This window comes from Amblyomma americanum, chromosome 3 (assembly GCF_052857255.1).
Source record: "Amblyomma americanum isolate KBUSLIRL-KWMA chromosome 3, ASM5285725v1, whole genome shotgun sequence".
Classification (NCBI taxonomy): domain Eukaryota; kingdom Metazoa; phylum Arthropoda; class Arachnida; order Ixodida; family Ixodidae; genus Amblyomma; species Amblyomma americanum.
The window spans coordinates 110,989,716-111,007,347 of NC_135499.1; the positions used below are offsets into that span (position 1 = coordinate 110,989,716).

General features: G+C 49.7%; 1 protein-coding gene across 1 annotated transcript; it reads left to right on the forward strand.

Annotated features, from left to right (window-relative positions):
- The first annotated feature begins 205 nt into the window (after positions 1-205).
- On the forward strand, positions 206-14,991 carry LOC144124001 (protein argonaute-4-like). Its single transcript, XM_077656686.1, has 6 exons — positions 206-251; positions 1,409-1,689; positions 5,709-7,745; positions 8,224-8,451; positions 9,345-9,672; positions 14,844-14,991. The coding sequence occupies exons 1-5, from the start codon at positions 206-208 to the stop codon at positions 9,654-9,656; spliced, it is 2,904 nt and encodes a 967-aa protein (XP_077512812.1). The 3' UTR covers positions 9,657-9,672; positions 14,844-14,991.
- The last annotated feature ends 2,641 nt before the right edge of the window (positions 14,992-17,632 follow it).

Consider the following 17,632-nt stretch of genomic DNA (forward strand, 5'->3'; position numbering starts at 1 on the left):
GAACAGGTGAGCGCTTTCCTTGGCCCCGCCATTGCCTTTGATAGAGCGCAGCGCTCCGGCGGAGCCTATCGCGGAGGCGCTTTCCATGGCTCGCCGTGCCCTCCGTGGTAGAGCACAGCGCCCCGCCGGGGCCTACCGCGGAGGTCACGGGTCAGCCATCCGAATCGCTGGCTGTAGGGCCACCGCTCTGACTGGGTGGCTTAGGATGACGCCACGACCGCAGACTGTCACCACGCCGCCCGGTCCGTTTGGTACGGCGCGGCGGGCTCTGGGCGTGGCGAAGTCATGATGTCCCGCGCGCGATGCCGCTTTTAGCTTGAGTGGCGATTCGCTTTAGACCGAAGCTGATTAGGTCTTCGGTTTTCGCGATGCCGATGTTCTTCCGCGAGATTTCTTCAGCGGAAATGAAAATTGCAGATGGCGTTTTTTCTTTCGCCACTAATTCTAGGTCGGCTTGCGGGAACGCACTAGGCCTAACCCCTAGGTTTGTGCTACTGGCCTGTCACGCGACGCGTACGCGATTACATCTTGCCTAGAGGGGCGCGATCCTTGTTTGGTCGCGGTAAAGCGACGAGCTTTGCCGTGCACTTTTTCGTTTAAATTCGCGTCTTTGCCGCTGCTCCTGTGCGAGCCCGCTACAATGGGTGTAAAGGGAGTAGCAAGTCCTGTTATCTGCACTCGAGTGTAGCCGAGGTAGCCGTTATTCCGACGCGTCGGATGGTGTTAATTGACGCATATTGGTTTTTGGATACAGAGCGTCTCGAATCCCCGAGTGGGTTGGTTCACAATGGCTGTGTCGACTAGTCTTGCCTCCTTGCCATACATTAACCACTGCGGGGCGTGTCGCCTGATACTTCCGATCAGGACCCTGCTACCTTGCTCTCAAAGCCATAATTCGTTCGATAGGCTTACCTCATGGATGATCTCAATCATTTTCAACAACCTTCTCTCGCCTTTCCCCGATTTTTATTTTGTTTTCAGAATATAATTCATCTGAAGCCAAAGTGCACTTTGACCGAATGCAAGATCTAGTGTATTTCCGATGTGTCTCTTCAAGCCCACAGTGACAGGATTTGAGGGCGTAGGCTCCTTTGTCAAACCATGCAGCCTAGCAATCCCAGCACCCTGCCGGGGCATAGCTTCTACTTATTTTGAGAAACGGCTGGGTAATCATCCTACAGCGGGAGTCGAACCCACCACCTCCAAATCCAAGGCGGGTGCTCTACAGAAGGCGGGATTATCATGGCTTCAGCGACGTAACATATACATAGCCCATTCTTGCAGGTGCGCAATAGTGGATCGCCTGTTAGTGCTCGGAGCTGTTCGGTCATGCCATGTTGGCAAAACTGGTCACGCATCGGTAAGCCTTGTCGATATCGTTGATGCTAACTTCTTCCCTTTGGTCTAGGGCGGCTTACTGGACGCTCGCCGGGCGCCCCATCGGCGCTTTCGTTCGCGCAAGCCTTGCAGCATCGAGTGGTCAGAGCGGCCCCACCCCAGATTCTCTCCAGCACTGCCGTCGGAACAGCCGTCATCACCCGCGCAGAGGGAACCAACGGCGACGGGGCTCACACTGTGGCGCCCACCGAAGGCGTGCCCACCACCTCGACTTCGCCGACGGCCGCGCCCGTGCAGGCCCGCAATGGTGCCGGCAACACCAAGTCGCAGAATGACGAGCTCAGCTTTCAGGTGAGCGGCGGCTGCTGCTGCGTGCCCCCACGGACGTGTCTGAACCCTGTGGATGGGTGTGGGCGGCAATGCCGTCGTAGCATGCCAGCAGATAGTTTGCCAGACCGCGTACCGCTACCGCGCATGCGCAGTTCGCCCTGAGTTCGCCAGATGGCGCCACATTCTCATCAACAGCGCGCCTGCCTGGGCACGTTTGCGGCTCTTGATAGTTGCCAGACTGCAAACCATGGCTTGGTGAGCGGTGTTTTCAGTGACCGTGCATGCACCGTACTGCATCGAGGTTCCATAGATTCCATCTCAGGTTGCATAGACTGCGCCGAAGGCGCGTCTCAAAAAAATTTCAAGCGCAGGCGTTACGCTGCGCAGCAAGCGAAAGTGAAACTTTGTTAGCAGCTACCGCTGCCTTTTCACGTGGGTGCATTTTCCATGAGGTTTTCCATTATACGTTTTATGACTAGGCTTCAGAAATGTCACGTGATGCTAACTCTACTAACGCCCCTCAGCGGACAAAGGTAGCGCACAATCCCCTCTCTTCTGATGCAGATTGCTGGTCACTGGCCAAAGTCAAAAGATGAAAAGACGTTTCGGGAGCACTACGGCTCCCTTGTTCACTATGAAGCAATCGGCGCACGGATACGTTCTTTTGTAGCACCCAGTAGCGTTTTTAAGGATTTAGCATAGATAGGATGTAGAGTTACGTCGTTCCTGTTTAATGTGTTAGACGATGTCTGTATGTTAAGGGACTCAAGATTCTGCCGTGCTGATGTGTTCTTTTCTGTTGTCAATATCTTTACTTGATCCCAGTTAAGCTCGTGGCCGGATTCTTGCACGTGCTCGGCGATGGCGTTAGATGCTGCTTTCTTGTTTAGGACGTCGTTCTGGTGCTCTCTCAGGCGTCTCCTGAAGTCCTTTGTTTCACGGATATATATTGATGAGCAATCGGCGCAGTCAATCTCATACACAACACCTGGAAATCTTTCACGAGGGAGCTTGTCCTTCCCATTCACCAGTTCTATTCGCACCTTGCCAGCGGGGACGTGCGCGATGTTGACGCCATGCTTGCGGAAAATACGAGCAAGCGCTTCGCTAATTCCCGCTACGTATGGGACAGCAGCTCGTTTTTCTTTTGGTTTTTCTGTGCTCTCGCGTCTGTGTCTACCTCCGAAGAACGCGATAGCAAAAAACCAAGAGAAAAACGAGCTGCTGTCCCATATGTAGCGTGAGTGAAGCGCTTTCTCGTATTTTCCGCAAGCATGGCGTCAACATCGCGCACGTCCCCGCTGGCAAGGTGCGAACAGAACTGGTGAATGTGAAGGACAAGCTCCCTCGTGAAAGATTTCCAGGTGTTGTACGTGTATGAGATTGACTGCGCCGATTGCTCATCAATATATATCGGTGAAACAAAGGACTTCACGAGACGCCTGAGAGAGCACCAGAACGACGTCCGAAACCGGAAAGTAGCATCTAACGCCATCGCAGAGCATGTGCAAGAATCCGGCCACGAGATTAGCTGGGATCAAGTAAAGATATTGACAACAGAAAAGAACACATCAGCACGGCAGAATCTTGAGTCCCTTAACATACAGACATCGTTAACACATTAAACAGGAACGACGGAACTTTGCATCATATCTATGCTAAATCATTAAGAACGCTACTGGGTGCTACAAAAGAACGGATCCATGCGCCGATTGTTTCATAGTGAACAAGGGAGCCGTAGTGCTCCCGAAACGTCTTTTGACTTTGGCCAGTGACCAGCAATCTGCATCACCATGATTCCTGACCAGACGGTATGCCGTCAAACCCTCGACTACATCCCTCTCTTCTGCTTTGCGGCTCCTCATCGCTTGTCGACTTTGGCTCCTTCTACGCGTTGCTAAACCTGAGCACTCCCCGGAATGATCGCGCTACGTATGACATCGGTGCTTGCATGCGCCGCTCGCGTTTTTTGGCACCGCGAGGGAAGAGAAAGGAAGAAATGGCGTGAAAGTGCGTGACGGCGTCCCACCATTGGGAGGGCCTGATGTCGAGAGTATAGACAGTATTGGAGGTGAGCGGCGTGCTTCAGAAGTTAATGGTGGAAATTATTTCAGAGACCTCCACTACAGCACCTCTTTCTGTTTTTCACTCCCACCTTCCTCCCTTCTTTTACGGCGCAGTTCCGGTGTCCCCCGGCACATGCGATTCAGCAATGTGGCTCATCGTAGCGTAAAGATGGGTTGCGCAAAAGCTTCATTCACGTGAATAAAGAGGGGACAAGCGCAGTCCCGTTTTCTTTCATGTGAAGGTACCTTTTGGGAAACCCATATTTTTTCGGGACGTATGAGAGACAATTACTGCGCCATTACCTTTCATCAAAAAACCAATTTTCAATTTTTTCTTCCGAGGTTCGCTTTATTTTCAGCTCCTTGAGGTGATTCAGATACCACATTGAGAATGATTATACACGTGTTTGCATTCCTTGCTCGGCACTCGGCGTTGCCTATGCAGCTACTTGACGAACGTCACTTGATGGCTTCAACGAAGTAAGGAAACTGGAATGTGGTTGTGTAAAAGCACTACGAGCTCGCTTAATGTGCTCGCCGAAATTTTTATTGTGTATTTTTGCTTGCGAATGATTGCGAACATTATGAAACAAGAAACCCCTCTTTGTGAATGTGGCGTCCGCATTTTTTCATGCAGGAAACTCGAAATTTCGCCACAAACGCGTCCCTTTCCACTGTTGCTTGCTCTTAGGAGAGAATACAGTACGAGACCTGACACGAGTGGTTAGTTAGATTCCTAAAAGAAGGGAATGTGACAGGGAAATTGGTTTCTAAAAGAAGTAGTTGTCCGCCAGCGCACCAGTGAGATCTTACCAACCCTGTCCATGATAGCCTCAGCTGCTTATGCGCCATTAAGTGAAACACACAGACACGCACACAATTAGTTAAAATGAATCACCACGTGAAATTCGCCTACGCCCAGCGCCTAATTTAAAACTGAATATATTCTTCCATGCAGTTTCAGTTTCGCTTTCAGCTGTCGAAAGACTGTTGCGATGGCACAAGTGAGCACCAGGTCTTGTGAAGCATACAAAAACTTATATATAGCTCTCTGTTCATTTGCTGAAATCTTGACTTCTGCAACAGTTCAGTGTAAGTTTCAGTTAATTAAAACGACAAAGCAGAGTTCATATTGCAGTTTTTGTGTGCAGATCAAAGGCACAGGGCCAAACATTTGGCGCCTTCACTCCTTCAAAGAATGCTTGGTCCTCTCGCTGGCGTGTGTTAGAGTGCTTTGAGTGACGCTGCAAACTTGAGGTTGCCTACAGCTGTCACTTTTCCCCGCAGGAATCTCTGAAATATGAATTTTTCGCATTTCTCTCGTAATTCGCGGCATTTTACTAGTTAAAGGTAAGAAGGCGTACTGCTATCGATTAAGAGCTCACTGGAGTGGGTTCCGTGCTAGTAGTCCACAGGCGAAAAAGTATCACCGAAACAAAATCGCGAGTTCTCATCCGCAGCGTAGAGACGTGAAACTCTGACCAATGCACTCCATTCGCTCTCCTTACTTTACCGAGATCATTTTGAGCACTCCATATCAAAAGCGTGACGCGCAACTCAGATCGTCAGTGTGGAGGAGTTGACTTTTGACTTTTATCGATTAACCGATGTATGGAGGAGTTTACTTTTAGACAGCTAACGCAGAGGTCAGGCGTAGTTTACGCGCGGAATTCGTGCGTAATTCAGCCGCGTAACCGACAATTCTGGACAAAGATCTGCAGATCTGCCGTCGGCAGGCTTGCATGTTTTCATTTATGTTATTGCTACCGTCAAAAGCGTTCCCCATTGTTTTTCTATGGCAGTCTGAACAGCTTGATGCCAGCTAGTAAAAAAAAAATCGGACTATGACCATTACCTTCAATATTTCCATAAGAGTATTTAAAATTTTCAAATTTTGTTCAAGAATGTTGGACACGAATTGTGCGCTGTGGGAATTTAAACCTTAGCCGCGGACTGCCCCGGCGCGCTCTGCAGGAAATCGAGCGGACCTTGCCGTCTCACTTCCCGCGCCGGCCTGCTCAAGGCAAACTGGGCCGGCCGATCCAGTTGACCGCCAACCACTTCAGCGTTGAGATCCCTTCCGGTAACGTTTTCCACTACGACGTGGAGATCTGCTCAGAGTCGCGCAAGGAGACCAACAAAGTGCCCGAGAAGCGCAAGTACCGCTGCATCAGCACCAAGATCAACCGCCTGGTCATCGAGTTGCTCGTCAAGAAGTACCGGGTCGACCTGAGTGGCTGCATGCCCGCCTTCGACGGACGCAAGAACTTGTACACGCGCCGTGGGCTCAATTTCCGCGAGCGCACCTTCACGGTCGACTTCGAGGAGGACAAGCGGATTCAGAAGTTCATCGTGAAGATCCAGTACGCGGCCACCGTGAATCTGGACGCGCTACACGCGGTCTTCGACAGACGCGTCAGCCACGTTCCCCAGGAGGTCCTCCAAGCCGTGGACATCGTGCTGCGGCACGGACCGTCGATCAAACTCATGCCCGTCGGGTGGTCCTTCTTCAAGCCGCCGGCCCCAGGCGAATACAACACCCTTGGAGGTGGCCGCGAAGTCTGGTTCGGCTACACTAGCGTTCGGCCCGCTCAGTGGAAGCCCATGCTCAACGTCGACATTTCGGCCACCGCCTTCTACGAGCCTCTACCTGTGACCGACTTCATGTGCAAACTGTTCAGCGATTGCCGGCGCGAGATGTCGGCCGGAGACTTCAAGAACCTGCGCGACTTCCAGAACGTTTGTCTCAACAAGGAGCTTAAGGGTTTGCGCGTCAAGGTCACCCACCTTCCATACCCTCGCAAGTACAAGGTGGTTCGCGTCACCAAGGAACCAGCCAAGAAGATCTACTTCAAAATGGAAGACGGCACCCGTTGCTCGGTGGCCGACTACTTCCAAAACCGTTACGACCGTCTCAAGTACCCGAACCTGCCCTGCATCGAGACCGGCAGCGCAAACCACCCGGCCTACCTCCCGCTGGAGGTCTGCGTGATCGTCGAAGGGCAGCACTGCAAGAAGAAACTGGACGAGAACCAGACATCCGAGATGATTAAGCGTACGGCCCAGCCACCGGCCAAGCGCTTCAACGAGATCCGCCAGTCGGTGCGGGATCTGGTCAGCAGCAGCGACCAGTGCCTGCGCGAGTTCGGCATCAAAATCAGCACCGAGCCGACGCAGCTCAAGGGCAGGGTGCTCGATCCGCCGTCGCTGGTCTTCGAGAACAACTACATCGTCAAGCCCCGCGAGGGCACCTGGGATCTGCGGGGCCGTCACGTCTACAAGTCGGCCACGCTGACCCGCTGGACGCTGCTCAATCTGAGCCAGTTCGCGCAGCGAGACAGCCTCGACAACTTCGTCAAGATGCTCATCCGGGTCGGCCAAGAACTGGGCATGAGCATCGAGAAGCCGCTGGACGTCACCACGACTGATGCGAACCGCAAGCCCGTGCGGAACATCCTGCTCGAGGAGCAGCGCAAGACCGCAAACCTCGAGATGGTCATCATCGTGCTCGCCAAGAACACGAGCTACGCCGATATCAAGCAGGTAGCCGAGACCGAGATCGGGCTGCGCACGCAGTGCGTAATGGACCACAACGTGATCAAGAAGTGCAACGCCCCGCCCCTCACCAACCTCTGCCAGAAGATCAACACCAAGCAGGGCGGCATCAACAACAGCCTGCTGCCCAAGGAGAAGCCGAAAATCTTCCAGAAGCCGGTTATCATCATCGGAGCGGACGTGACTCACCCGGCGCCTGGGGACAAGCTGAGGCCGTCCATCGCGGCGTGCGTTGGTAGCTTGGACTCTATTCCGTACAAGTTCCACGCCTCCGTTCGCGTCCAGGTGTCAGACTCCGCTGCCACTTCGCGCCTGGAGATCATCAAGGACCTCAAGGACATGATGAAAGACACGCTGAAGGCATTTTATCATGCTACCAGGCACAAGCCGGAGCGCATTATCTTCTACCGGGACGGAGTGATCGAGGGGCAGTTCATGGAGGTCCGCAACCGCGAGGTAAGTTTCGAATGCGAAATGATTTATCCCCGCATCTTTTTGTGGGTTTGTTATGATTGAAAGGGGCAGCATCATATTGTCTCGCGGATTCTACATCGAACATCATCGACCGCGGTAACTGGCGGGTCTCAATGTAAATAAAAATGCACCACACCACAGCGCTGGACATCACAGCGCTGGTGTTCATCGTACCCGTCTTGCACTGTTGCATTTTTAGCTGTCATGAATTACCTGCAAGCCCGATCAGAGAAGCTTCCAAGTTAATGTGGATTCTACCAGTTTTTCATATACGATACGAATTTACTCACAGCGCCATAACCTTCTCCTAACTTTGTTCGAAAGACGACGATTCGTAGCTGTTTGACTGCGCACGAAATGGTGTTCTCCTGCCCATCCCTTGTGTCAAGCTCCAGAAGCAGTGTTTAATCCATTAGGCGACAAGTTCAGGGCTACAACTTGGCCGTGATCTTGTTTCCAGGTGAGCGCCATCCGACTGGCGTGCCAGGAGCTTTCCCCGAACGAGACGTACGAGCCGGCGCTGAAATTCATCGTGGTCCAGAAGCGTCACCACACGCGTTTCATGCCCGCCAATGACCGGGACGGGGTTGGCAAGTGCCGCAACGTGCCGCCCGGCACCACCGTAGACTCTGTGGTCACGCAGCCGCTCGACTTCGACTTCTACCTCTGCAGCCATTTCGGCAATCAGGTGCACAGTAATGGAATGCCGTCTGGGGCCCAGTAGTCGGTACTTTGGTCGCAGAAACTCCCTAATGACGCAGAAGCGAACTGAACTTGCTCCGAACTTTTCAGTGCAACATTAAGAAGGCCACTATAGAGGCAGTGACAGGGAGTTTGGGCGCTTCTTACACATTATAAAGCACAGGATGACTGTTAGGTGTGGGCCCGAATAGCAACTGCGCATGGCCTACTTTGATATTTCATTGTGCAACAGCCAGTAAAGGGTTCCCGCAAAATGGGATCTGTTTGGTTTATGGAGGTTTAACGTCCGAAAGCAACTCAGACTATGAGAGACGCCGTAGTGAAGGGCTCCGAAAATTTCGACCACTTGGGCTCTTTAACGTGCACTGAGATTGCGCAGAACACGAGCTTCTCGAATTTCGCCTCCATCGACGAAATTCGTCCGCCACAGCCGGGACGAGGATGTGTTCCAAAACGGGGACCACGGGATAGTAACAAAATTTTAAGGCACCCAAATTCATCATCATCATGAATATTATCAGCCTAGCTATGCCCAGTGCAGGGAAAAGGCCTCTCCTATGTCTCCACAGTTACCCTGTCCTTTGACAGCTGCGGCCACCGTATCCTGGCAAACTTGCCAATCTCATCCGCCCACCTAGCTTTCTGCCGCCCCTTGCTACGCCTCCCTTTTCTTGGAATCAACTCCGTAGCCCTTAACGACCAGCGGTTGTCTTCCAATTCGCATTACATACCCAGCCCAAGCCCATCTCTTCCTTTTGATTCCTAAGTTAAGACTGCCTAAGTGTTGGCGGGGATGTGACGCGAGGTCTGTCGTCTACAACCAGGAGATCATGCTGCGATTCCGTGGGTTGAACCGGATCCGTTGTGTCTGTGGTGCAGGGCACGAGCAGGCCGTCGCACTACTACATTTTGTGGGACGACTCGAGCTTTACGGCGGACGACGTGCAGAATCTGAGCTACTACCTCTGCCACACATACGCCCGCTGCGCGCGCAGCGTTAGCATCCCGGCGCCCGTTTACTATGCTCATCTGGCCGCGTACCGGGCCAAGAACCACGTGGTGAGCAAGGTGGACGTGTCAAGCTCGAGCAGCGACTCGTCTGGGGGCAGCGCCGACTCCGTCTCAACCAGTCAGTATGTGGAGGCTGTCAAGGTGCTCGAGTCCCTCAAGACCGCCATGTACTTCGTGTGAGGACCAACACTGCTGGGTGAGCGATGTTCAGTACACAGAGCTGTCATGAAGTCATTGTACCATACTAAAGTATGGCATGGTGGGTGTGTAGCGTACCAAAGCGGCTCATGGGATATGGGGTATTGTTGTGAAGGGCTCCGCATTGGGCTTGAACACCTGCTGGTTCCATAGCGTGCACTGCGATCGCATGGCACACGGCGGTCTTCCCATAGCCACTGTGCCACCACGGTGGGTCAGTTATAGGAGCTATGTAGGCTATGTGCATAAGAGCAAACGTCTCGCCATGAGGGCTCATTGACAAAAAACTGCGCTATACAGTGCCGCTAAGGAACTTGTCTCTGGCAAAAAAAAACGCGGAACCTAAGGCATGGACAGGCTGGTTGCCCAAAGTTAATGCCATCAAAGCTCCTCCATATCCCTAGCATTCTGGCCCATGCGCCTCAAAAAGCGGTCGCGCCATCTCGCGACTGCCGGCGGCGCGTAACTCAATGGCGATGAAAAAATAAAAATTAATACCTCGTCGCGCATAAAAGTTGGAGAATAGCTGTCTCGCCAAGATGTTAAATGCTTCTTAAAGTTTCTTTTAGAAGAGTTTCATCATTATAGCGCACATGCTGCGTTTACCATGCGCAATAAGCTACGATAGCATGGAGTCTATGACGAAGTCCTGAAAAGTACCCCACTTCACTTTATCGTTCACCACAGTTCTAATTTACAATATATCGACAAGCTCTTTAGAGCTTCAGGAAGCGTAATGTCCTACCTTGAAATAAGTAAAAAGTATTTTACATTTGAATGAAGCAAAAGATTTCCTACGCTGTTTCTCTATTTGTCATGCAACCTTAGCATTGGCAAGAAACGTGTGGCGCCCTCTCTTGGTGTGTTGGCAAGGCGCACGTCACCGCTGCAGTGTCCCTGCTTTGGTAGTTTGCTTTGGGAGGTTGAGCCGTGCTGTACGCATGCGCACTTTCAAAAGTGCCCCCATCGGAGTGAGGCTATGACCATGGGCTGCTACATAAAATGCTACAAGAAAGCGCGTGCCTTCTATGAGGTATACAGAGAAAATTATAAGGAGAATCTTTTGCTTGACAGGTACATTTTTTATTAAGCGCGTACAGTGACCACACGGGCATAGGTGATAGTGGAATTGCGTGCGCATTAACAGTGCAAAGCAATGAAACTTCAAGGTACTTTGTTCAAGCAGTGAAAAGCGTAATTCCCAGACGCTAATACTTAGAGCTCACTCACCGCTACTTGTATATGGGTCTTGCATTGTGCGTTGAAAATATTAAAATAGTGAATTAATGACTACATGTTAACAATTATATTATTAGGCTTAATAGCAGATAGCTCTTCGAAAGTTTTGTCGATGTGGTGAAAGAGCAGCACGGATGCGTTGAAGTGAATGTCGTAAGTGAGAGGCGGCAAGCCTGATGCTGCGTTTTATGGCAGTAGGTGATTTGTCCAATGTAACAATTAGTATTGTGGTAGTTCGCAACATTTTTTTCTAGGTTGGTAAAGTGCATCTCGTGATTCGATCGTTCGCCGTCGATAAGGGCTTTGCCACTGCTGTAATCGATGCTAGTTTCGGCAAATATGTAAACCGCTAACGAACACTTCATAGAATGGCATGCTGGGAACTATTCTGAAGAGTGTGCCATCTGTTCGGGATGCAAGTAAATACTCCGTTACCCAGAGGAGCCATCAAGAGTAAAACGTGAACTATATGTTCTTGATTATAATTTAAATTTGGTGAAGAATGAACGGAAGTTATTGTCGGATAACACGAGGTTTCAATGCTTATACTGCGTTTCTCCAGCGGGGCGGCTGGGCGCTCCATCCAGACTGCTTGTGCAATGTGGCGGTCACATCATTAATTAGCTGACAGGGCGTTACGTGTGTGCGGCCCTGAATATGCAGTGAATTTACCGTGTTGCGAATGTGTATAACAGCACCTATAGGCACTCTCGGACGAGTGGCGCGAACATATATTTTTTTGCGTATGAGGTGCAAACCAACCCCCGTCTTTTTTTTTTTTGCTGTCGCTCTCCTGTGTACTCCTCGGTATCCTCTCTCTTTGCCTTTAATTCTGCGGGTTGCAGTTCCGGTACTTGAGAGATTAGATAGCAATCGCCGGGCCAGCAACATTTTTAGCTTTCTTTTTGTATTTTCGTCGGTTGTTGCCTCTTAAGCGATTGGCAAACTACTAATTCTTCGACGTGTGGCTCCAGGGGAGTTGCACAGACCGCGGGTGTAAGAAGAGGGTGCCGTTTTCAGGGGACGATTAACATCCTCTCGCGACTTTTAAATTTGCCTTGATTAGTTTCTACAGCCTACGACAGCAAGCACTCGAACAGGGTATTTTCCATACCACGCCTTAGGTCTTTTTTGTAGGATGACTATCTTTGAAGGGGCAGAGGAGGCGTCCGATAATGGTGGCCGTCTTGTGTGTAGTTTGCATCCCTTCCTATCTCAGCATACTGGCCAAGGTTTCACTGACACCTTTTGCGTACGAACTACATGCGCGTTTTTGCCACTGGCGTGTCCTTAGCGTAAGCATATAGAGTTGTTTGCGTTGCTTCCTTTTCGGTTTTGGATGATATATCGAGTAAAGAATCTTGGGTGTCCATATCTTAGAAATGTTTTCTTTTGTTAATAGTGCAGTGTTTTCTTCAACACTAGGTTAGGTGAAAGACCATTTTCCCAGCACTTCAACTAAAAAAAACCAGGCGCCAGGCTTTGAGCAATCTTGTGCCCATTGGAAACCAGTGGGTACACGGCGGCACTGGGGAACGAATCACACACCCTCCTCGAGCAGCATGTTTAAAGCGATAAGTCATTGCTGTTGTCGCGGATTTCAAAACAAATAAGCAAGAATTGGGAATCGTCCCAACCAAAACTTGCTTGAATTTCACCCTACCCTTCAGACACAATTTTTTGGCAGTGTTTCTCCCACAAAGGCTACGAGAACAAGACCCACTGCTCGCAGCATTAAAACGGATGAAGAGAAGGGGGGGGGGGGGGGGGGGACGGTAACATGAAGGGCCAAAGATGTGAGCAGATGCATAGGTAGGAAAAAAAATTTTTTTTCAGGAGCTACACTGGCAGCCGGTTGCAGGGTGGTAAGGGGGAGGAAGAAAAGGACAGTGGAGAGGGGTCTCCTGCTGTGCCTTTGCCTGACTTTCTTTTTTTTCCTCCTTTTACTTTTCCGCGAATCGCGGAGCGCAGACTGTGGTTGCTTGTTGAATGAAAACTAAACATTTCGGCAGATTTCCTGTTTGGTTGGGTTTAAATACTTATATAAACTGCTAGCCTCCAACGAAAAACTTTACATTTAACCCAGCGTTTCGAAGCCGACTCTGCTCCTTCATCAGGGATGACTGAGGGCAGTAGCTAGCGTCTTTAAGTATGGAGTGGAGGAGGGGGTCAAAGGAACGAAAGCTGTGATGCGAAAGGCGTAGGGGAGTGGGAAAGGGGGTTCAGGCAACACTCTCTTGAGTTCTTTAGAGGGTGTTGCCAGTATCCCCCTCCACCCCCTCCCCTTCATAGCAACAACCACCACCGTCTCTCTTTCAAACCAGGGAGGAAGAATGTAAGAAAAGGAGGAGGAGGAGCTCAACTTATGCGGCACCGTGGTGGTGGCTTTGTGAACTAGCGGCGCATGAACCAGAATCCTGGCCATATGATAATTATGCGATGTTTCGACGGAATTTCGAAAATTCCTGGAAGTAAGGTGACGCGTCTTTGGAGAGGCGTTGCAATCCCTGCGGCGGCCCTTTTCGAATAGTCTACGCTATTTTACCGCGGTAGCAATTACTTTAGCTTCGTACTTCTCCAAAACGACGGCCACGTAGCTGGTTTCCACTTAGTTTTCTCGCTGCGCAATAGCGCAGATGGTTCGAATTGAACGCCGTAGAGATTGTAGCGCCTCGCCAGCTGACGTTGCATTTGCACTGTACTTCCCAGGCACATCATGTGCTCTTGCGGTTTAGCTGGAAGTATTCGTCACTCTGCAGGGCATCCCCTCTTGCCCTTGGCTAGGAACTCGCCGTTGGCAGCAACCACCAGACTTTACTAAGAAATTTTTATTAGCTAGACAATTGATGTTGAGACTGATTCTCGCGGCTGAGTTCTCTCTGGTTAACATCTAGTATAACGACATCTTAAGGTATAAAAATTCCTGCATTTATTGCCCTCAGTTAAATCATGGTTGAGACATTCACTTAAACAATTCCGTAAACAACATCAAGTAATGGTCACGGAACGAAATTTTATTGGGTTTTATAGTCGCGTAGAATACTGTAAACAAATTTCCGCGAGTTTTTATATTTCTTAAAAATTAGGCCAAAATGTCGACTTGAAATTGTCTTCAAAAAAGCGCATTGTTCCTAACTTCGGTTCCTGCCTTCGTAGGAAACACATTGAACGCCCTTGCAGTTGAGCGTTACTCTGATTTTATTACCGAAATACCTGGCCTGGGTTATGTAGGAAAGTCTTTCCACCCCTTCAATTCACGGTAAATTTCAGCGAGTCTTGCAACGTGTATGAGCTTCATCCATTTTGCTGTAAGGTCCAACATTACGCTCACTAGAGTATGCCCTGCTACAATGCTTGTGTGGGCGCATAATACAAGCATATGAAACACTCTCGTGGAATAGATGAGGGCCTGCCTCTTGCGCTTGGTGAAAGCTCGTGAATATTAACGCGATATAGTTAAAATCAGGCCCCTTTCTCCAGAAAATCTGGTATTTGCGTTGTCGGCGTCGGCGCCATGAGAGAAAAAACTCACGGGCATGGCTCTGGCAGGTGGTCTCGAGAGAGCAATGGGTTGGAGGCTGGTGGGCCACCTAGGTGACGGTAAGGGGTACGCTATCGCGTCATACCTTTAAGGCGGATATTGTGTCCCTTCAATTTTTCTTAGCGGTGAATGAATAAAATCCGCGAGTATTGAAACATGTAACATCTTTCCTGGGCTCATTTGATCATGTACAGATCACGAGAATGTCTTTCGACGTAGTTGTGTGCAGCATTCGTGTGCATGTCTTATGTTATTCGTATGTTCGCACTAATGTTTTGTGACCGCTTTAGTTGGCGATGCTCCCTGCGCGGGAAGCTGTGTTGTCAGCGTGCAAGCTGGCAATTTGAATCAGTAGCATAACTCTATGCTTGCATGTTTTTTTTTTTCAGGTCTTCAGCAGCAGGGCTGACTGGCCGCACCCTTTCTTTTTTTTTTGTGTGTGTGCAGTGACATTCAAGAATACTTGATGCTCTTTTAAGACCAAAATACCGCTACTGCATTCCTCGCTCCTCAACCCGGTACGGAAAGCGCACACGCCATTACCATGTACCTACCTGTTTCGATAGCTTGGCACCTACTGTACTCCGCATGAAAACTAAATACACCCTGAAAAAAACTTTGCGGTATGTCTCCGCGCTGCTTCCTGCCCCGTAGTTATTTCATCTATTTACTGTATTAATTTAAATTACTGTAATCTCTCTTGATGTTGTAATAGTTATATATTTGTTTCACTATGTTTGGTGACCTTTTTCTTTTTTGCAAAGTTCATTGCAACGTCTCTATTTTCCTTTGTTTTGCCAACGTTCGCTGTCTGCCAGGCGCTGCCACTCAAGCCCTTTGAGGCTTTGGTAGGCCTGATTTATGTTGTCTGGCAATTGACATGAATAAAAGTTCTATCTATCTATCTATCGTTGTTGTTTTTGTTTGAACTTTCAAATAAAGTGACATCTGCTTGTTGCATCACTGCGTTGTTTTATTCTCAAATTAATGACAGTAAATGAAATGACTTCAGTTCGGGTGAGCGATAGGGACAGGGAGTAACAGTATGTAAATAATGGAGTAATCATTCAGCATCATCTGTAGCCATATGGCTGCTCTTGTGTGGATGCTAATAGGCAAATTGCCTAGACAGCTGCTACGCCATTTCCTTTCCTCAAAACCAACCTTACTACACCGTTCCTACAAACTCCGTTCTCTTCCCCCCACCCTTCCCTGCTGTCCTGGTCTAGGTTAGCTCTGAACACCGGATGTTTCTTCATAAACAGCGGGGTTCCATGGTTTCATTACTTTTTAGCCGGAAGGATGCGCTTGGGTGGATACTAATGTGCGATTAAACCTTCAAAACCTTACTCCACCTTTGGGAATTGGGCCTGCAACTATGTACAACCTCTGTCAAGACTGTTGCTTTTCAGCAGTTTACAAAGGTCTGTTGTAGCACAAGTCCCCATACAAAAACGTCCTATGGGCGTCTATGGAAAAAGCTGTGTCCGTCTATGGCCTTTTATGAACGACTATAAGCACCTACAGAGGTGCTTATTGCTGGCTGTTGAAAAATCTATGCCACTAAAGCTATTGCTTTGGAACCATACAACTGTCTTAAGCTCTCTATAGAAAAATATATCAGCCTGTATATACAGCTATAGATAGAAATAGAAAAGGTTTAGAGCTATTTGGGCCCAATGTCTATAGCCGGCCATAGGACATTTTTGTATGGGTCCACACGTTATGTCCTGCTCCCGCTTCCTCCAGGTGAGTGATCTACGTGCACAATATTGCTACGTGGCCCGAAGTCTAGGCAGGCAGACGGACGGCCGGAGCACAGGGCACAGAGAACACTGAGCGGATAGCGCGCACACAACGGGCACTTCCGCCACGTCGTCTTTACGAAGATTATCCGTTGCGCGGCCTCCCGGTCGAAAAGGCACCGTCCCGGTGTACATCAGGGCAGTGAATGGGATTGCGAGACATATCGCAATATCAGGCTCATGCTGAGAGGACCTGGCACCGAGGAAGGCCGGAGCGATCTCATAAGTGTCTGCGGTGACTTGGCGCAGCACACGGTACGGTCTGATATAGCAGGACAGAAGTTTTCAGAGAGCCCCACGCGGCGAGATGGCGAGGGAGTCAGGGGAGGAGACAACACGGTGAGGTCGCCTGCTGAGAGCTCTGAGAAGCAGGTAGCCGGGAAGCGTATTTGCGTTTGCTAGCCGCTGCAGACAAGCCCAATGTTGCCCATGCCAACGCGCGCGCGGAGCAGCTGTTGCCATGACACTTTGTACATGCCATGGTTGCCTACGCCAACGCGCACGCGGAGCAGGTGTTCCCATGGCAAAATGTGGAAAATAGACGCGACGCCGGTAATTGCAAATGGCAGCGCCGTGCCGCCTCTGGGTGTTCGTGCTTTTCGATGACAGCAACGATGACTGCCGCTTGCGGCGACTATCAGACTATGAGTGTGCCGTTTCGACAAGCTTAATTCAAGGTGGGTATTTTGTTCGCTTTCATTCTTTGCATCGACGTCGGTGAGGCGGTGAAGCAACGATGTCTGCCGTAGGGGTGGTATGGGATAAGTTTAATGAAGGTCAGTAATTTATCTGGGACAACTGTGCTGTCCCAGTTTTTTTTTTTTGTGGGGGGGGGGGTGCGTAAGAGACTACATGAATACATGGCGTAAAAGAGTGCCGTACGGCCAATTTATCTGGGACATTGGGCTGTCCCAGTTTCTTTTTTTTTTAGGGCGTAAGAGACTGCATGAATACATGGCGTAAAAGAGTGCCGTTTGGGCAAGCTTAATTCAATGTATGTGCAAATGGCTGCGTTCCACGACCACAGAACAGTTTACCCTGTGGACCTTCTTCTTAGAGCGGAACAGAAAGAAGTTGTGAAGAACAAGGTACCGTGAATGGTACAGGTAAATATTCTAGGTAATGCTTTCTTTATTAGAAATTTTCCACAACTTGGGCTATTTTCATCTTGTTCAATCATGCGACAGTTTTAGAACCTCCTGGTATTTTCTGGCTTTAAAAGCCGTGAATGGTACAGGTAAATGTTCTAGGTAATGGTTTTTTTTTGTTAGAAATTTGCCACAACTTGGGCTATTTTCATCTTGTTCAATCATGCAAATGTTTTAGAACCTCCTGGTATTTTCTGGCTTTTTTTGGATATGCCCAAAATTTGG